The 20,956-nt window shown below is 41.6% G+C and overlaps 2 protein-coding genes across 2 annotated transcripts; both read right to left on the minus strand.

The window, feature by feature from the left end:
• Positions 1-2,953: 2,953 nt before the first annotated feature.
• Positions 2,954-12,585, minus strand: LOC138055780 (uncharacterized). The gene is made up of 3 exons (XM_068901655.1): positions 12,315-12,585; positions 10,602-12,181; positions 2,954-3,313 (listed from the first exon to the last, which is right to left on the minus strand). Exons 1-3 carry the CDS (start codon positions 12,583-12,585, stop codon positions 2,954-2,956), a joined length of 2,211 nt encoding a protein of 736 aa, XP_068757756.1.
• A 93-nt stretch (positions 12,586-12,678) lies between these two features.
• Positions 12,679-14,157, minus strand: LOC138055791 (uncharacterized). The gene has a single exon (XM_068901664.1). The coding sequence runs from the start codon at positions 14,155-14,157 to the stop codon at positions 12,679-12,681; it is 1,479 nt and encodes a 492-aa protein (XP_068757765.1).
• Positions 14,158-20,956: the final 6,799 nt, after the last annotated feature.

Below are 20,956 nucleotides of genomic sequence, written 5' to 3' on the forward strand. Positions count from 1 at the left end.
CTTGTACTTATAATCTTCATTCACTGACGAAGCTCTAAACGGCGAAATGTTTGAAGTATTTAACCGATTAGAAACACATATGCCTCAAGAAGTTATTTCCTTATTACATTATGCATCGAGGCATGGCTACACCTTTCTTCTTCTCATATACATATATATATATATATATATATAAATTTAAAATTTTATTTTATTTATATTTTCGTATTGTTTTTTTTTAAAGCTAGCAAATCTATTGTCTAAAGCGCATCAAAAGCGCCCTATTGCAACTTCAGTCCGGGAAACATGGTGAAATAAGGCTTATTCCTCCGTGCCTCGCTGCTGAGTCATAGACTCTTCTTACTTTGCTGGTCTCTTTATCTCCCCTCACCACAGGAAAATAGGGTAAGTACCAACTCAGCCCATCATCAACTTATCCCTGCTCCAACGTCCGTATGTAGCCCTTGGCTACATTCGCCTCCAAGACTTGGCAGTATTTCACAGTGACATCCGGTCTTCGCTTGAGATGCTTTTCAAGAGAGTAGTCTATCTTCAGCATCTTTCTGTTGCAGGACAGCGATGGTTCATCATCTACCCATGGAATCGCCACTTCATAGCGCCCGTCAGTGTAACGTCTTATCTCTGCCACCTTTCGTACAGCAAGCGTTTCCTCTGGTGTCAAAGGCTTGTTCTGATCTGAGATACCCATCACTTCTCCGTCGTACATTTTCTGCATCAATTCATCTGCTCGAATTTCTGGAGTAACGTTTGCATGGAATGTACAGGTGTGGCTGGCCACCTGCCACTCGCTTGCGTCTTCAGGGAGTGTCCAAGAATTGTCGATCAAAGTGGTGTCTTCACACCCACAGACTCCCCTGGTTTCCCTACAGGATGTTCGGGTGGTAAAACCAGTTCCTCATAATAATCACTTCCAATGAGTAAGTCAACTTCTCCATTCCCAGCTGGGTTCGGTATCTCCAGATCGCCAAGATGACTTAAATTCCGTGTGCCGTGGGACCAGTCTACTGCTTTCATCTCACACATGTGTGGTGTGGTCCATAAAGGGAACTCTCTCTTAGTGCCACCAACCGTACTCTCTAGGAGCACAGTCACAATCTTACTATCCTAAACAACTGACTTTGCTCGTCGAAACACGTCGTGGTCGACGCTCACCTTCTAGACCCAATACATCAGCAAATTCCTCCCTTACGTTTAGTGAACCAGAACCTCCATCTAGAAAGGCGTTGGCCTGAATCTTAATTACATTTCCTCCTTGCAGGGTCACGGTTACCATCTGTAGCCACGAATTCCAGTATTTCCATGTAATTAGTTTTCGTTTGTTTTCTCCTCTCTTGGTTTGTGCTACTTTTGTTTTCCTAGTCCGTAATTAAGCTTTGCTTGTTTTTTGTCTACTGTTGTCACACTACCTCGTTAACACCCTTGTAAGGCTCGTATTGTTCGTTGTTTCAGTTTCGCTAGTATATGTTCATGTTGCATTTGTATGCAAAACCGTTTCTGTAACCCGGAGAGCCGCACAGATCTTGTAAGTGTCGTGTTTTTCTAAATTCGCTTAATTTGGTTTTCTATTTCTACCTTTCCTTGTAATCTCATGTATGTTCTTCGTTTTTCTCTGCAGTGAATCATCACGTAAATAAAGTACGATATCAAAATGTGCAGAGTCGTTAACACCATCCGTAAAACCACTGTCCCCCGGTGTAGCTTGCTGAGGCGTTCCTCAATTTCCCACAGGTCATAAAGGTTGCAGGCCTTCCAGCAGTTTGAGGGTCTTCTGTGCTGGCTTGAGAGGGTTGAAAGGTCCCAGCTGATTGATTTAGTTTCGGTAGTTCTACAATTGCGTGCAGCTGTGGATGATGCCTCTGGCTACCTCCTTCCATAGTACATGTCGCTTTCAGTGAACAATGTCCAATTCGATGGCTCTCTTTGAAGCATTGAGAACATAAGGAGGCAGTGTGGCCCAGTGGTTAGGGCGCTTGCCTTGAGATCCGGAGATCCCGGTTTCAAGACCAGCTCTGACCACTCGTTGAATTTGATCCTGGTAGTCCAAGTCTCACACAAAGTGATTCCGTTCTCTTGCTTGCAGATAGGACATTCCTCTCTGGCTCTTGAAGTTGTGAACGTGTTGCTCTGCATTTCTTTCTACTTGGGTCCCCTTGATCTAAAAGGACTTCCCACGATCTCGGTTGGAATCTCCTCATCTTGGCGTAGCCCAAGGTCATATCTTTAACCTGGACCTTGGACTCCAACCACTTATCTTGGTCAGTTCGGTCAGCTTTCTTGGTTGCAACTCAAGCTTTCGTCTGCTCCGCTGTTCAGCAGTTACAGGGGGTAGTCGGCTAATGACTGCTTGCTTTTCGGCAACCGCTTTCAATACTGCTCTATGACCATGGCTCTTCAATGTTCTTACAATGTTGTGTAAGTTGTTCACGAATGTTCTCAGACTCGAAGCATTGTCATCATTAAGCGCTGGCGTTTCCAAAAGCTTGTTAATTAACGACTTCGATTTGATTTCCGGTTTTCCAAATCGGTGAGTTAACTTCTAAGCAGCTTCTTTACACGTTGTACCATTAAAGAACATTCTTGGAATGGCTTTCTCTGCTGATCCCTTTACTGGTGCTTTCTGATAGATAATCTTTTCCGTTTTTGAAAGGCACCAATCATGTACCAGTGCTTTGAACATTTCATATCAGTTTGAACATTCATAGAGTTGGGGTCTCCATGAAATACTGGTAGCTTAAGCTTGGGAAGAGACGTTGCTAAGGCTGACCTTGCGAGGCCCGATTTCGCTGAATCCAGAACAATTTCTTGGTCTTTTGTATTAGTAGGAAGATTGTCGTTATCATCCAATTTATCGGGCTCTTTGGTGTTTGCCTTTACCAGCCATTCCTTTACTTTCGGTGTTTCAGGCTTAGAATCCTTGCCAGCATCCTCAAAAACCTTCATTCGAACAGCCAGATCATCTTCTCGCTTTAGAAGCAATATTTCGTTCTCTTTCTTCCGCTAACAGAGCTTTTTCCTTTAGCTGCTCTACTCTTAATTTAGGTGTATCAAGTTCCCTTGCAGCTGCCTTTACCCTTTCTTTAGACGAGAATGAACTTGCCTTACCTGTTTTAGTATCACTTTTCTTGCTGCTCTGAAAACCAAGACTGGCGACTTCCGTGTTACCGGCATGATCGATTTGTTTTGGTTCTTTGGGTGCAATTAGAAACTCACATGCAGATCCACCACTCTCTACTCTGTGTTCATGGTACTCAACAGTTCTACAGATAATCTCATCTACTGCTGCTTGGGATTCTAACAACGATGTGGCTCTCTCCTGCAGTTCGGTATCGTCAGTTCACAAAGCTTGAAATTGTTGATGGTTCGCTGTCACTTGTTCCCATGCTTTACAAAGTTGAGTACATGCAAGTTCAATTGCCTTATACTGTTATTCAGTCCTGACTCCAGATACTCGTTTCTGTTGTTTCTTATCTTCGTTAAATTGGATACCATCGATTTCCTTCAGTTCTTTATCGTCTGAAGCTTTTCTTGACCAGGAACATTGGTTTAATTTCTCAAATAGCTTTGAAGGTTCCGTTCACTTGCAGCGAGTGGCGTCGCTTGACAGTTTTCTTCCTCTGCCGCTGATAAAATAGTACTGTGTGTGCATATCATTTTGGTGGTGAGTTTGAACAGGCTAGCTTGGAGAGAGAGCTCTGTCCGGCACAGCAATCAAACTCTATAGATAAAGTGAGTAGCGCAATAAAGTCATAATATGGGGATAAGAAACAATCACAAACAGACAAGATGACACTATTAAAAGTCAATCACAAACAGCTAAAATGACCTCAAAATAAAAGTTTTATATTCCAAATCAACTGAGCTCTGTCTTTTTCTTTTGCAATGTTTAAAGCCAGTCAGGCTTCCATAACTGTAATAATAGCGCTACTGTTTTCCAACCTTATCAATAAAGGGCAAAATTACTGAGCGCTGATTGGCTGAGACAGAGAGCATTTTTTCTTAATCGAGGGCATTTTTGGTAATCAAGAGTACTTTTGCCCTTTATTGATACACAAGTAATCGCATGAGTCCTCGTACTATTAAGGATTAATTGCACTTGTGTTTTGGAAAATTTCCAAAACACTCGTGCAATTAATCCTTAATAGTACTCGGCCTCATGTGATTACCGATACAAATCATATGTGAAATGGATCATACATTGAACTGCGGATATGAAATCAAGTGAAGCTATTATCCTCGCAGTTAGAAACGCAATTTTTGCAATTGCGTAAAGAAGCCTGACAAATTCAGGACTTCAACGGGGTTTGAACTTGTGACTTCGCGATATCGGTGCGACGCTCCAATTAACTGAGCTATGAAGCCACTGACGTTGGGAACTAGCTAGCTCCCAATTCCATTTCATATATCATTTCATTCGTCGATACATGCATCACGGGAACATTAGAACCAACAAAAGACCAGCTCCCAGCGTCAGTGGCTTCATACCTCTATTGGTTAGAAAATCACGCCGGTATCGCAAGGTCATGAGTTCAAACCCCCATAAAGTCCTGAATTTTTTAGGGTTCGCTACACAATTGCAAAGTTGCGTCATGACTGCGAGAAACAAAGCCTCACTCGGATCCTCTCTTTACACAAGTTTACCATTTTATCTTCATCACGTACGATTCATATTATCAATCAAGCATAGCATACGCTGACAAACTTTATTAGAAAACGCTTGAAGAAAGGGACCAGCAATGGTTCTAAAATTTCTCTGAGGAACACTCTAAAGATTGTTTTTTTAAACGAGACGGGAATAAATCTAGTTCTGGGTTTTCTTAATTAATTTGTATTTTAATAGCCGCTTGAGACCGTTGTAGTGTGAAACGGGAATATTCAGTTGGTTTCATATCCTATTTCAAAATACCGTTTACAACATTGACGCAACGACCAAACAACATACATTTCAAACGCTTTATTAAAAGACACGAATAACAAGTTGATAAAATAGGTCCGCAATGCGTACATGTGTGGCTTACAAATTACAGTTGCAACATTGAGTTCGCCCTTAGCAGCTTAGGCACGTTTACAGCTGGGCTTGTTACTTCAGGGCTTATAGGGCAGTTAGTAATGATAAAGTGGATGGGTCATTAGTAATGCAACATACTTAGTCTTTTTGAGGTGACTTTACTCTGACTGAAGCAATGTATTAGTTTCTCTCAGCGTACAGTGACTCTGCTATCCTTAAACTCCAAAGCACTGAGCTTGAGAATTTGATACTTCCATGTACCTGAACCATTCTCGATACAAGTTGCATATCATGTCACGAGACTGGAATTCCACAAAATTGCTATTTAATGTATTATAATAGCAGCAGCTGCTAGTAGGAGGGAACCTTCAAATTTCCGTAAAATTAAATTACTTTTTAAAACAAGGCAGACAAATCAATAGCTTTGCAAAGACTCAATTGAGATTCAAGGACTTTCAAGACAGTATAAACCCTGCAAATAGTTCTACAGCAATAATTACTATAGAAGTATTGATAATGTGACATCACAAGTGAAGGTATCCCAACAAAATGCTAAAAAGATATCTCTTTCCAAATGTTACTTTTGTTATTCAAATGTGCCAAGCACTGGAACAAGAGACCCTTTGTTTCGACAGCCAATGAGGCACTGGTTGGCACATTAATGGCAATAGGTGACGTCAACGATGTCTTCTCTATAAAAGAAGCGAAATATATAGATCTGTACTTAATAAACTAGGTTCGATTACTTAGTGAAAAAAAATTAACAACCATGGTTTTTTTAATAGCGTTCAATCTGGTAACTTTCAAAATGAAGTTTAAAACAATGCGACCTGTAGCCATAGTAGTGCTAGTTACCAAGTTCATATCAAGCAAATACTCCTGACGTTAACATTTTGAAGTACTGTGACACTTAAAGCACAAAGGAACAAAAAATATCAGAGTTAAACGAATTACGGTATACCATAATGAAAATGCAACAGTTTTTTAACTTGTTTACTTCCTGACATAATAACTATTTCATTAACAGTGTTAAATCAGGTAACTTTATAATATGTTTGCTTGCGAAAGTACAATGACTCCTTTCGATGAATGTGGCGAAAACTAAACCGAAACAGACTGTACAATGCTGGCCTATAAGAGTTATTTAAACTCCTATTTGTGCAACCTGCACTTAAAACTCCAGCGTTTTGTCCCTGTAGCAAAGCTGGCTTGTGTGTTTTGAAGGGGAAAATTAATTCCCCGTTGCCGGCAAACGTCTGACATCTGAAAGACAAATTAAAACAATCAGGTTTTCACAAGGCACAGGACACAACTATCATACAAACTCGTACACAACAAAAATGGCTGCTTTTCAACTTGCACGTATTTCACCCGAACCAAGCAAAGGAGGCCGGAAATTGGAACCTAACCCTACAGTAAACCAAGTGACAGATTCTCGGTTCTCGTATGCAAACACCTCAGTCGATGGCATAGTGTGGCTGTCACACTTAATTACAAATGCGTTACTTGACATTGTTTATTACAAGTTGGTATTATGCCTGCTTCGAATCAAAAGGTTGCCCATAAAAATTTCTTACAGTTGCGAGAATCAATGATGAAATGATATATGAAATAGATCATATATGAACTGCGGATATGAAATCAAGTGAAGCTATGATCAGCAATAAAGGCAAGGTGACACACGCTAACACCAACCCGGTGAGGACAACACATCACGCATGCGCGCAACCATTTCACCCGGTCAATTAGCAGCCATGGACAGCTGTTTTGGCCTTTTGGGCCTCATCAGTATGGCGTAGCTAACGTACCAGGCGGGTGTGTTTAGTACCCCTTTAACTGGCAGCTTCACATGACATACATGTGGTAAGCTGGGTTGGGAACAGCCAAACTGTTCTCCCACGGCAAGCGCGGGGGAAGGTGTCCATGGCTGCTAATTGACCGGGTGAAATAGTTGTGCGCATGCGTGATGTGTTGACCACACCGGGTTAGTGTTAGCGTGTTTACTGTTGAAGCTATGATCCTCGCAGTTATGAACGCAATTTTTGGAATTGCGTAGAGAAGCCAGAAAAATTCAGGACTTCAACGGGGTTTGAATCCGAGACCTCGCGATACCGTTGCGACGCTCTAACAATCTAAGCTATGAAGCCACTAATCTTGGGATCTGGTCATTTGTGCCCATATCCATTTGGCATTTGAGAGGTTTTCTTGCTTGCTTTCTTCGTTGAGGAAATTTAGACTTGCAAACTAGCGGCCACCATTGGACTTAACGGTTGGAATGTCTTTAGGCTTCAGGATAGATCCTACAGAGCTTTCACCGCCCTCCTCTAACCAAAGAATTGTATCGTCATATTTTCCCCCCACACATACCCATGCAAAATGGTGCAATATTTTGCAGTAGGCTGTACAATCTTTTATTTGTTGTGACGCTGCAGTTCGGCTCTTAAGTGGATTTCTTCAACGCTTCCTGATTTCCTTTTATTTATATTCTTCCCGCACATTTTTAACTTGTTCGCCCGCCATCTTGGAAGTATGCAAGTCGGCAAGTGGTTCACAAAAGCCAGTGATAGAATATGTCGTTTTAAAGCTTCTGAACCTGGGAAACTATTTTCTTTCCAGTGATTAAACATTTATCTGACCAATTGAGTCACATGGGTCAAGTCACAATTTGAGTCACGTGGAAAGTTTGGGGAGCACAAAAGCTGTGTAAGAGTTGCTCTAAGTTCTCAAGTAATTAAAATCTTTCAAGTCTCCCTTGTTCTTGAAATCTGAAGGAACGCACGCCGTCGCATGAATTAATTGCTCATCTAAGGTACACAATTTTCTTATGTAAAAGAAAATCAAAGGTGCTATTTGATTGGCTAATTTACAACAGGCCACTTCCTTGCTTTGTGTAGCTGGAAGCAGTTCAAAGAAGGCAACGCAATGTTCCCAAATATTTTCTCGTTTACTACAGAAAGAAATATCTCAACATGCTTTTATAGCACAATAACAGCGTCCGGATGAGTGTAGTCGTGACAAGGACTGTTTGAGACGACATTGACTGACGTTTCGACAACGTGCGCGGAAGTCATCTTCAGATCGAAGTAATCTGTGTAACGACAGTAGATAGTATGAAAACTCTGGTTGGCGTCGTATATGTCATTGGTCAACGTGATGTTATTGGTGATTATGTCAGAGAACAATTATCAGTGGAAACGTCTAAAACTGAAAAAACCGAAATCCACTTCTCCAGCTGCAATCTAAACGAAAGGTGTCGTGCACGTGTGCTTATTCTACCCCGCAGTTGTTGATAGGCACGCTAAGATGGCTTCTTGATGATGTCGTTCCCGCTGTCATGACCATCTCTTAATTTGATGTGAACTTCGCTACCGCAACACGCAACTAAACATCACATTCTCTGACATATGTCACTTAAAGAAACTGTGCGCGATGAACTTCCACACACGCGGGTTGCAGCACTACCTATGGTACCTATGGTACCTATGGTAAATAGATGTTCCTCATTCATAGGCTTTTCTTTTACAATTTGCCAAACCATCTACCGGAAAGAACAATAATGTGTCGAGTATGTGACACATAACACTTTATGGAATGCATATTGTTCGGTAAATGTAGCGCTGTATTGATCCATGATATAATAAACTATCAACAAGCGACCGGGCTTCATTGGATGCAACTCCTCTAAAAGATCTAACCATTGCCACCAGGTGCAATAATTTCAACTTTTTGGAAAGTCAAGAAACCGTGGATGTCCTTCGTTTAGACTTCTCAGAAATTTAATTACCCATTTGCATCAAAATTTTCCTCCAAAACTTTGGAAAAACGAAAAAAAAACGTCGTTATTTCCAAGACGACCTCCAGCAACTGCACACTAATGGCTGATAGTATACTCAAAATACAACTTCTGTTTTCTGTTGAGCCAGGAGCTGGGACTTGGCATCTGTTGGAATTATTGCATCCAGTAACTGTACATGTGTTGTAGTGAGAGGTTTGATTTTTAGGCAAGTCCGAGTCCCAATCGTGTCCAAAAACCGTACTTGCTAGATAAGTCCTCCACGGGTTAAAAACCGTGATAAACCAATTTGAAAAATCAAAGACCTCAACAAGTCCTAATCGTATTCAAGAATTATATATTTACTAGATGGGTACGGTCTAAGTCGAAATCCATGAAAAGCCGTTGCCACATTTATGCAGTCAAAAGTCTTCTGATTTAATCCTTTTTGTTTATTTTCGCTGTTTTTCTCTCTTTTTTAACTATCCACTTCACCATTTTTTTCGTGTTGAAGATTATTATTGGCTTCTTTTAAACTATTGTTCATGGTTTGGAGTTCTTCACTTTTAGGCGAGCTTCTGTCATTCATTGAGTCACTCTCTCATATCTCAGTCCTTAAAATTGTTTTTGTCACGTGATCCTCAAAGCTGGCGTTGGTTCGTCTAATGAGTTTTCTGCGGCCAATGAAAGCTATGCCACCACCACCATGCTTTCCAACGCACAAGAGGCGTCAGAACTAAATTATGCCTGTGACCCTGAGTAGCTCTTACTTATTAGCTATTTGCTGAAGAATGCTGTATTATTTCGTGTTCAAGACCTTTAATCGACAGAAGATTCAGGAAAAAAGTTTTAGTCAAACAAAGGAAGTTGAATGTGAAAGTCGTTCCTGCGGATATGGTAGAACTAAAGCTTGGAGCAGGGGTGGCGCAGTGGTGAGAGCACTCGCCTCCCACCAATGTGGCCGAGGTTCGATTCTCGGACCAGACGCCATAAGTGGGTTGAGTTTGTGTTGGTTCTCTTCTCTGCTTCGAGGGTTTTTCTCCGGGTTCTCCGGTTTCCCCCCCTCGGCAAAATTCCAGCTGGCTGTAAGCTGTGCTCCAAGGTCACACATGGACCGTATAGCGGCTGCCAGAGGCGCCATTGTATGCTTTCGGTTCGACCTTGTTGAGCTGCGTCGTTGCTGTACTTTGCGACAGCGATTAGCAGCGACAATTATTATTATTATTATTATTATTATTATCTCGCAGTATAAAACTTTGGAATGCTGTCGACATCATGAGTAGTATAGGGCGCATAACGTAACCTACACCACTTGAGAAGCTACAATTAGAAGTAAAAAAAATTAGGTACGGAACCTAGTACAATTCTAATATACATAATGATATGAATCTCTCTACTTAGAGAGCCAATTCAGAATATTATTAAATTCTATACTCTGTAAAACCTGCGCAAAAATATGATGATATCATTATCTCTACTAAAAGCCTATTTAGAAAATTATTCAGTTTTATACTCTCATTATCTCTAATAAACCTACACGAGGCCATCATAATTCGGTTATCTCTACTAAAAGCCTATTTAGAATCATATCAAACTCTTATCCACTATAAAAACTACGTAGAAAATAATTAAAATACAGGTTTTGCGACAACCCTTGTGTTTCTGGATTTCAGAAGAAAAAAGAAAACCTAAAGTCTAGTGTCCTTCTCGCCCTAACTAAGTATTTATCTTAAATGTTCTGGCAATGTTCAAAGTGTTTGAGATGACCGACTTCTGCATCCGCTCAAGTACACCCCGTGCTCTCGCTCCTATTAGCTTCCTCACCGACTTCTCTAGGTGTTTAGAATAACCACCCAATACGTCAATTATTATGTTGTACTGTTCAACCCTGTAACCATTGTATCTCTGCTTCAGCTCCCACATCATGGGACCATACTTGAGCGTCTTTTCCTCATCTTTCTTGGCTCTACTCTCAATCCATGGGCAGCTCATTTCAATTGTGTAAACTTCTTTCCTCTCGTGGCTGACAAGACGCGCGTCTATCCGATTTGCTCTTACTTCGTTGTGCTCTGCATAGATGGGAATATCCCAAAACGCTTCACTCGTGGTGTTCTGGTAGGCTGGTTTTGGCATCGCCGGTGAGTACCATGGTGGAACCTCTTCTATCAACTCATGCTCTCGGAGGAGCTCAAAAAACAGAATCTTCAAGGCTGCATTATGCCTGTATAGGTACTTGGTTTGTGCCAGGGAGGAACATCCAGCCAATACATGTGCAACGCTCTCAGCTACCTTCCCACATAACCTGCATAGGACTTCACCGTCGGTGGAGGTTTGCGTCTTTTCCTTTGTGTAGAGCTTCGTAGGTAACAACTGCTCATATAGCTCATACATGCCCGCGATGGTATATGTAGGGCATGTAGCCCAACCTTTTAGCCATGCAAAGCAGCTGGTTATGCTTAGGCTATCATCGTCCCATCTGATACGGAATAACTTTCCTTGCCACCTTTTTTCTTTAGCGATCTCCAAGAACTGCATCTCTTGAGATTTCTTCAGCAGATTCCCAGCTCTAGCTGCAGTCACCACCTTTCCTTCCGTTGTAACACACACGGGATTTAGGATATCAAGCTGAAGTGTGATGTTAAGTTCTTCAGCGAACTTGGCTGCTTCCTTTACAAGCGACTGGTGACCTGATGCCATGGCGTGTTCTTCAAATTCTCTAACTGCTCCCACAGTCTGGTCCGAATTCTGATACAATTTCAGTAGCGATTTGATTTTGGTGATCTTATACTCGTGTTCGACTGATTGCAGGCCTCGACCCCCTTTCTCACTCGGTAGGTATAACAAAGAGGTTAGGCTAGCTGGGTGCTTGCCACCGTTCTCAACTATGATCTTCCGAGCTGCTCTATCCACACCTCTTAACTCTGATAGAGACCAATGTTGTGTCCACATTAAATACCGCAGCACCGGGAGTGCATACTGATTAGTTGCCTGTACACGGTTACAATCAGATAGGGGGCTGGACCATATAATAGATATCCTGCGTAGATACTCTTTAGCTGCACACGCTAAAGCCAGCCGTTCATCCTGCCGAACGTTCTCCAGAACCCCCAGGAACTTGTAGTGTTTTCCCTCCCCAAGATCCGTGATGGTAGTTGTCTCGTCCATCCTCATACCAGACTCGTCTAACACTTGGGCTCCTCTCTTCACGTGTACCACTGAGCACTTTTTCTGATTCCAGTGAAGGCCAATATCCTGCATCGCTCCTCTAGTTTCCTTCAGCACTCGGTTCAGCTTGCTCTCGGAGGCAGCAAAGACCTTCAGGTCGTCGATATACAGGAGATCGGTGACTTTGACTCCTACAGGCTTGGATAACCGGTATCCCTCCGTTGCCCGCAGGCGCCACGCTACTGGGTTCAGGCACAGTGTAAACAATCTAGGACACAAAGCGTCCCCTGGGGTAGCCCTTCTCTCGCCCTTGCCTTGTTGTAGCTACTACTTTAGTATTCCAGCTCGCACACAACTTGCGTATGACCTTACCCAGCCAGATGGGAAGCCTGTGCACGTCAGTCATTGCGCATAGCCAATCATGGTCGACGGAGTCGTAAGCCTTGCGCACGTCAATCCATGCCATGCTTAAGTTCCGTTTGCCTCTCTGGCAATCCAGCATTACTGCTCTATCGATTAGCAAGTTATCCATCGTACCAAAACACCCTGATTTTGCTCCTCTCTGCTGGCCTTCCATCAGGCCATAATGTTCAAGGTGTTGGTCAACAGGTGCCAGGAGGCAAGATGTAAACCACTTATACATGTTATTTAGACAAGTAATAGGCCTTTGATTTTCACTCAGGAACTCGCCTTCTTTCGGAATGAGGGAGGTTTTGCCTTCAGAAAACCACTCGGGTTAATCTTCGTCGCTTTTAGAAACTTCTTTGAAGCTCTCGACCACACCCTTGTGCAGGGTGCCAGCATGTTTCCACCAAAAGTTAGTAATTTTATCAGGCCCTGGCGCGCTCCAGTTGCGCTTCTTGGACAGGACTTTGACCGCTTCCGCTACTTCAAGAGCCCATTCGCTGGCCGTTGGTGGTGGTACTTGCTCGTAGATCGCGATCTTTACTTCCTGCAACCAGGCCACGTTCTTATTCCCAGTCCCTCTCTCCTCCCACAACTCTCTCCAAAACCCGCTCGCCTCTTCAATGTTTTCAAACATTCGCGAATCATCTCGAGCACGTTTTCCAGGATCTTTATATCTTGGTCGCTCATTCTCTGGGTCCCTCTTCAACATCTCACTCAAATTCGCAAACACTCTACCAGGGACCGTGTTAAACTGTTGGTTAATTACACGCGAGACCTCTTGTTTCTTTTTCCTGTCAAACCCACGTTTTAACTTTCGGAGCTCCGACTTTTTTTTCTCCATGTAGCTAACCAAACCTGCCACAGAAATGGTTTTGCATTCTTTTTGGAGCTGACACCTATTTTTCCTTCCTTTTTTCGTGATCTTCCTGTTTTCTTTCAACCTCTCGATTTCCGCTTTCGCGATTGACAATTGCTTTCTGATCTTCCCCGCCTCCTGGTCGTAAATTCTTTTAAGCTTTTCCTTTCTGTCCTGCGATCTCTCTGCCTTTATTGGCCCTTGTTTTTTCCAACCTTTCATCAACAAAAACGCGCAAACCACCGAGTAAAGAACGCAATTAGCTAACCACAGAAAACCAAACGGGCTCTGCGTTGGTGTTACCTCGTAGCGCTCCATCAATAACTTAACCGCTTGGTTGATTTCTTCCAATTCTTTTGGTGATGGTGTTTCTTTTGTCCTGTTGTCAATGTCACGTTGGGAATAGTCCCCAGGGTGGGTGCTAATTATTTCCATTATCCCGTTTGCTGGCTCTAACAATCTACACATTTCTTGATCTTGGGTTAAAGTTGTATGCAAATCTGGTTGTGAGAAAAGGTCATCATTGTCACACTGTTGATATTGGGACAGGGTTGTATGCAAATCCGGTTCTTCTTGATCAGCATTTATTGCTATTTGGTGTCTGTTATTTAAGACCCCTTCTGCGTTATCTCCACCTCTCTTCGCTTTTATTCCATCAATAATAGTACTAGTTACGCTGCCTAAGGATTTTTCAAGTCGAGCGGCTTGGTCTCGCAAATTCTGCTTCGTGAGCCCCAGATCTTCGTGTCCCATTTGATCCCATAGTTCTTTCATAAGTTCCATATACCCCTTTCGTCTTCCATTATCCTTAACTGGCGGATTCTCCGATTTTGCGAGTAATAGCGCTTGCCGCTTGCAATCCAACAGGTCGCTGTTCATTTGTTCCGACCATCTTATCCTTCCCGCTCTCGCATTCCTCCCGTTTAGTGATTGCTCTTCAAGATCTGCCATAGTGTCGGTTTAGCGTACTTCACTTTCAACTTCTAATCGTATAAATCCGCTCTCGGTCGTCTCCTTGTTAGATAAACAAGATGCAAAGTACTCAGAAGTACTTACGAATATGCCCAGACGCTTCGAGCTTGGCTTGCTTTCGTTTAGACAGGGCTATGAAATATAATTATGGAGCTACTTCAAAGCACAGCTTCTCTACTTGCCGCCATATTATTATTATTATTATTATTATTCAGGCCACTTTTAATCTTTTACCGTTATGTCAGATGTGTTTTCTGAAATATTGTTGGTCAGGTGAATTTATCCGCTTGTAAGGAACATTTAATCTATAAAGAATCATTATAGCGGAGCTCAGGCGCGCGAAGCGCGCTTTCGTAGCACCATGGGTAAGATTTTCTGGGTAAATTTTGTTCATGATGTCACGTAAGTCCGCCCATACAGGCTGTCAGGGTGGAGGTGGGGAGGAAAGAGCCTCTGGGGACAGGAGTGTTCGTGTGGCAGCGTTGCATTGGAAAACCCCCCGTTTTTCTGGCGGGAAATCATATTAGTGACGAGTAACGGGTTAAAGAGAAGGAAAAAGCACGGAAGAAGAGGCGAAGATCTAGGAATCCTCGAGAGAAGCCGAGGAAGGAGATGACGAGAACATTTGAATGAAAATCAACGTAAAGCTGAGAAAGATTGGGCTAGAAACAAAACACTTATTTACAACGGTCAGCCTTCAGGTAATGTTTCCCTTCTTAATATATGCCAAGCATATTTTGTAAAACTAAAAAAAACGAAGAAGGCCTGAAAAAGTTTGCAATTCCGTGTTGACAGAGATTTTGACATTTTCTGTCTTCCTCACTACGTTCGTACACTTACCTGTTGAAATACAAAGAAAGGGCAAGGACAATAACGCGAAAAAGAGTCCTGTCAGCATTAGTCGACGGACGAGTTTCATTTTCTGTCCACCCTTTTGGACGCATCTCTGTTTCTTTTACTTCAAAGCTCTTTTCTGTGCTTTACGAATTCGCTTTTCGTCTTTGGAATCGCTTGCGAGTTCCTCTGTCTGGTATTCCTTATTCCTTAATCTTCTGACGGCGTTTAAGGCTCTTGCTTAGCTCAGCAAGCTTCTCCTCTGCTTTTTCTGTTTTCTTAGCGGCCAATAGATTGCTAATATCGTCAAGGGTTCCGGAAAGGTCGGAGTTAAAAATAAACTGGTCAGTGTTTCCTGCGAACTTCAACTTTTCTGCTTCGGCAACACTAGGTAACTTTTGTGTCTCGGTCGCAGTTTGGGAAACGAGGCCGGACGAAAGAGTTTCGACTTTCTCGTCAAGATAAGTCTTAAAACGTTCGAATACGTCGTCGACAGTACCAGAATGAGATGTCTTGCCGCCGCCCTCAATTGGTGTTTCTTGCTCCGGGGAAGACGGCATAACGACGAATAGATAAGTAATTCCTCAGCAACAACCGCCGAGTAGGTTCGCACGTGATGACTATCTTGACGCTGAAATACGCTTATATACCTTGCTGGGGTCTCCAAAGACCCCACGCGCTAACACCAATGTGCTAGCGCAAAGAATGAAATGCTCACGCGTAACTTCCAAAGGAAAATACATATTTCGACAGTACATTTATAGGTTTTTTGTGTGAAAGTATGGCAGGCAAAGTATGGCAGGCAATCCCCGGCTACCTTTCAGATAAAATAGAATCTCTTCAAAAAAGTGTTTTGCGCATAGTATTTCCTAACATAGATAGTTATAACGGCGGGCTTTTAGCAGCTGGTCTAGACACTCTCGAACATAGGAGGGTTTGGCTTTGTGACAAATATATGAAGAGAATAACGACCAATACCAGCCACCCTCTAAATGCGCTTCTGCCCCGCATCAGTAATACATGTCCATATTCCCTAAGAGCAAAGAAAAGAGACATCCACTTCTTTAGGGACAGGAGGAACTGTAATCTTAAAAGAACAGAGGAGTTTTTCATGTTTAGATATTTTCTCTAAATAAGAGCATTGATTTATTTGATTTACATGTAGATGGTAATATTACAACTGTATGTAAATAGTAGTATTTATTCTTATGCTTGTAAGTAACTCGTTAATTTAGTTTATAGCCAACTACAAGAGAGTTTTAATAAACGATTATTATTTAATGGATCGATGTCCAGTTCTGTGTTGCTTTGTTTGACTTTGAAATTGCAGTCGAGTAAGTCAATTTACTGCGCTTTAGGTTTACTTTTTAATTAGTAAAGATTTTTGCTATTGTTCTGAAAAGAAGACAGAGGGAGTAAAGATTATCAGTCAAACGGAAAATGTTGTGAAAGAGATTACTGTGCATGTAATTGCAGTTTTAGTTGTTGATTAAAATTGTTGGTTATTGTTTTGCAAGGCTTGTTTGTTTACTACATGCTGTCAGCCCAGGTGTTTGATCTGTTTGATCACTGTAAAGTGTACACATTAATGACGATTAATTTTGTATTTTATGCAGAAGCATAACTATTTTCATAAAAACAATACACCCTTTTTTTTTCTTTCTTTATTTTGTTCTTTATAAGAACGTTGAGGCTGAAATTAACCAAAATTATAAGAACGCTTGTATTTCAAATGAAAGCATGAAATAAAGGTAAAGAAATTTAAATTAAGCCAGATATTTAAGGGTATATTTAGTATAACATAATGATGCTTTTCTCATTGGGGATCGGCTATTCATCGAGTTACGAGTTGAGTTGAGTTTGAGTTAAGTTCGAGTTAAGATTGAGTTACAGATTTTGGCGTTTTTCGGAATTAAAAGTAGTAAATATTCAGTACAAGTCACTGCGAAAACTGTTTTCTTTGCGTTGAAAGATATATTTGCATACGATTTTGCAAAATGGCATGGTTTTCCAATGATCAAAACAATCTTATAATTATCACACCTTTCACGGCATCATTCTCGTTGCTGCTGTTAAGTCTCTCGACGTCAAAACGATGTTTTCTTAGAGGGATACATGTGCCTTATTGTTAAGCCAGTTAAAGCCGACCCGGCGGCTACGATGAACGGTATTTGTCGTCCGGCATCATGGTTCTGATCATGTTCGATCATCACAAGAACGCCTTAAACGAAAGAGGAAAACATATGACGAAGTGAGCCGGCATTACGCTTTTTGCTCATAACCGCTGGAATTCTAAAAATCATTTAGTCAACACGATTGTACGGAAGCCCCCTTAGTTTTTGTTTTTTTTTTTCTAAATCGGACTAGCGGAGTTTGTTTTTTTTTTGGAAATGCTAAGAACATTGGAGTTTGTTTACGCAATATCTGATTTCCGAATTCGTGTTGTGTTTTTATTTCGACATTGGGTTGGGATCAAAGAATTCGGGACCAGAAAGTGACCGTCAGTTCGTTATCAGCCATGGCATATCTTTTCGTTATCTTGTGTTTTTTGGAGGACAACATAGCAAGAGAGTCTGAGAGTGCACTGCCTCGCTAAGTTCCAGGGCTTCACGGTAACAATGAGCAGCCTTTCGCGCAACCTTTACGTAAACTTGACAGTCACTTATGCAAACAATTTAAGGCCTTCATTTTATTCAGGCCATGTTGTTTTCATGTACCAATTACCTTTTGTGGTAGAGGAACTTACTAGCCAATTGTAAACCCGATTCCTTGAGGTGCTCACATTTATTGGAAGCTAACAGATTCAAATACTGTTTATCAGCGCTATTTGAGATAATGACTAAAACACGGTGGTCGTTTAGCAGCCTGCTTCGCAGACAAACTAAACCGCCTGTATAACGGACTTTACCAGGTGGGTGATACCCAGGTGGTAGGGTCCGTTATACCGGCGGTTTAGTCTGTCTGCGAGGCAGGCTACTAAACGACCACTATGTTTTAGGCATCCGGCATCTCAAATAGCGCTGATAAATAGTATTTGATTCTGTTAGCTTCCAATAATTGTGAGTATCTCAAGGAGTACGGTTTACAATTGGCTCGGTTCATTTTAGCCCTAGCAAGTACGGGATAGCATTTTTCAAGGCAACCCACGCGTCATGACAATTCTTCATCCCGGCAAACCAGGCTGGACCGTTTATATGAGAATTTTACAGCCCGGTCTGAGCTGCCGAGATCTCGGTAGCGGACTAGCTTGCCTTCTCATTTAAACAAACCGAGATTTTACCGAAGAAAATTGGCTTTAACCGAGATCTCGGCAAAGTGCGGTCAGCCCGCTTGACCGCGCTGGCTCGCCTCATATAAACAGGCCCTCAGACTCTCAAGCCAAGTTGTCCAGCGAAAAACACAAGATAACGACGAGATGTGCCATGGATGATAACGAACTGACAGTCACTTTCTTGGTCCCGAATTCTTTGATCGGAACCTAATGTCGAAATAAAAGCACAACATGAATTCGGAATTCAGATATTGCGAAAACAAATTCGAATGTTAGTCCTATTTTCGTAAATTAAAGTCCGATTTTCGAAAAACAAAGCCCGATTTTCGAAACACAAAGTCCGGTATTCGCAAACACAAAGTCCAATTTTCGCAGAAACCAACTTTGTTTTTTAGACAACAAAAACAAAGTCCCATTTAGAAAAAAAAAACTGATATACTCTTTTTCTACTCGGGAATTTCCAGGAATTTCCGCGCGAAGTCAGCCATCACAAAAAAATGTTTTTTTTCTCAAAAAGTATTTTCAGTTAGGAGGAAAAAAATACATCATTTTAAAGCTATGAAAATAAGCTTTCCAAAAACATATAACTTCTATACATAGAACTACAATATTTTATAAAAACGAAAGTTGAAAAAAAAAATTAACAAAAATAACATTAAAATGGTCTAAAATCAGTTTTCCACACAAATTTGGCCATTTCAAGGTCAATTACGATTTTTTGCGACCCGTTGCCAACGGCAACAGAAGCGATCGCATTACGAATAATTAAAATCTGTTTGCCAAAAACCACCCAAATAACCGATTTTCTGACGGAAAATTCATCCCAGAGGATAAAAATATTCACTGGACATGTAATAAAGGTAAATATGTGCGAGCGAAAGCGAAAACAAGCGAATATTTTGAGGGAAAACGCAATTCTGTAAGATCAAAGGACCATGTGCTCCAGACACGCAATTGTATCGCTAAATAATTAATCTTACCTTTTCAGCGATTTTAACGCTTGAAATCCCATCCAATGAACCACAAATCCTTTTCTTTATCTATTCCGAAGCCTGTAGTGTAAGTTTTTGCCTGAAAAACTTTAGAAAAACCGCTTCGCGAGAGCTCCGCGATCGATTGAAAATTTGGTCATCGCATCGGCTTAAATTGCCTGAATTAGAATGGCCGTCATGTAGGCGTAATGAAAGCTAGAAAGCCGGGAAACTGGGGCTATATCTCCCCAGTAAACACGCCAAATTTCAGCGCGATCGAAGAAAATGGCGGCGTTCTACGAATCCTACAAAACCCGATACGCCAGCGTATCGGGTTGAGGCCAGTTAAGGGCTTCCGTACGATTGTCACGTTTGCTCCTCACCGAAGTTTTGTAATGTTGGCAGTTAAATAAGTGAACATGTTTGACCTAGTCACATATGTCGAAAAACCATTTCACTGCTAAGTTGAGAGAGACAAGATGTTGAAAGTAATGCTTCATTGTTTCGCCTGGCCTTGATGGTATTATATTTTTCTTTAATTATATAAAGTGCTATTAAGTGGTAACTTAAACTGTAAGTTATGAAATGAAATGCATGCTAATCCCTACTTCGGTGGGCTATGACGTCTAGTTGCCCAGCTACAATCCCAGCCAAAAAGATGAAGACACCATCCCAAAATACAACCCCTTCCCCCCTTTTCAATATTGATCGCGCTATAACTTTAGGCTTCATGTCAAAGTCAATAGTTTTTTTCCTTATAACTTCGAAAAGGGGGGAAGGGGTGAACTAATGTGTGGCATCAAGTGTCCCAGAAACTTATAACCGAGATTGGGTGGGGTCTAAAACAAAGGTCACTTTCAGTTTGACGGGTCACTCATACCTGCAGGTCATTGTTTTACCTTTTCGAAAGTAACCCACAACCCTCAATTTGTCTAACCCTAGGCCGAAAAGCCAAGTTTAGTTCTAGGGTCACCGAAATCAATTAGGGTTTTGGGTTCGTTTCCAAAAGGTAAAATAATGACCTGCAAGGAGTATGCAGCCTGGATTGTGTCACGGTGCCCGGTTATGGGAGAGTGTCACGCGAGTGACACGCGAGTTTGCATTGTTTTTCAGGATCTATCCTGGCCCCTTTCTAAAATATGACTTGTTACTTATCAGTGAAAACACTATGAAATGATGTTTGTTTCGCTCACCTTCTGTTTCCCGTTTCTACATGGTAAAACGTGGGATCTTTGCGCACTCAGGGTTCTGGTTCTCACGGAATGGAATGTTGATAGTTAACCGGCGAGTCGTAGGCAAGCGTTCCAAGCGTGATCTTTAATTGTTCATTAAAAATTGTCCGTCTGGATCCCTACTCAAGCGGTTAAAAAAAGGGCTACAAACAAGTTTTGAAATCAGAGTATTGAAATTGAAAGTGTATCTATGATCTGAACAAATCACGATAGACATTTCCTTGTCAACACTTTTACCATCCTAAAACTTGCACCGCCTTAAAACATGTTGCATAAAGCAGTTTACCGTTATTTCTCATTATTTAATTATTTACTTCTTAATTAATTTCGGTTTTTCGTGCACGGTTTCTTTTGTTTTTGCAAGAACATAAATGAGAACTGACAAAGGCACTTCATAAGCTAGGGTCAGTAAGGGAAAAAACGCGTTCCAGGTTCCGGATTCCAAATTTTACATAAACCCTCATACGCCA

The sequence above is a fragment of the Montipora capricornis genome, chromosome 1 (genome assembly GCF_036669925.1).
Source record: "Montipora capricornis isolate CH-2021 chromosome 1, ASM3666992v2, whole genome shotgun sequence".
Lineage (NCBI taxonomy): Eukaryota > Metazoa > Cnidaria > Anthozoa > Scleractinia > Acroporidae > Montipora > Montipora capricornis.

Excerpts from the sequence above, each read along its gene's own strand:
- LOC138055780 (XM_068901655.1), bottom strand. The coding sequence starts at position 12,585 with ATGTATAAGTGGTTTACATCTTGCCTCCTGGCACCTGTTGACCAACAC. Across the intron at positions 12,182-12,314 it reads CAGGCTTCCCATCTGGCTGG|CGTGGCGCCTGCGGGCAACG; the intron begins GTAAGGTCATAC and ends TGAACCCAGTAG. Across the intron at positions 3,314-10,601 it reads CTAAACACCTAGAGAAGTCG|GAGAGAGCCACATCGTTGTT; the intron begins GTGAGGAAGCTA and ends ACCGAACTGCAG.
- LOC138055791 (XM_068901664.1), bottom strand. The coding sequence starts at position 14,157 with ATGGCAGATCTTGAAGAGCAATCACTAAACGGGAGGAATGCGAGAGCG.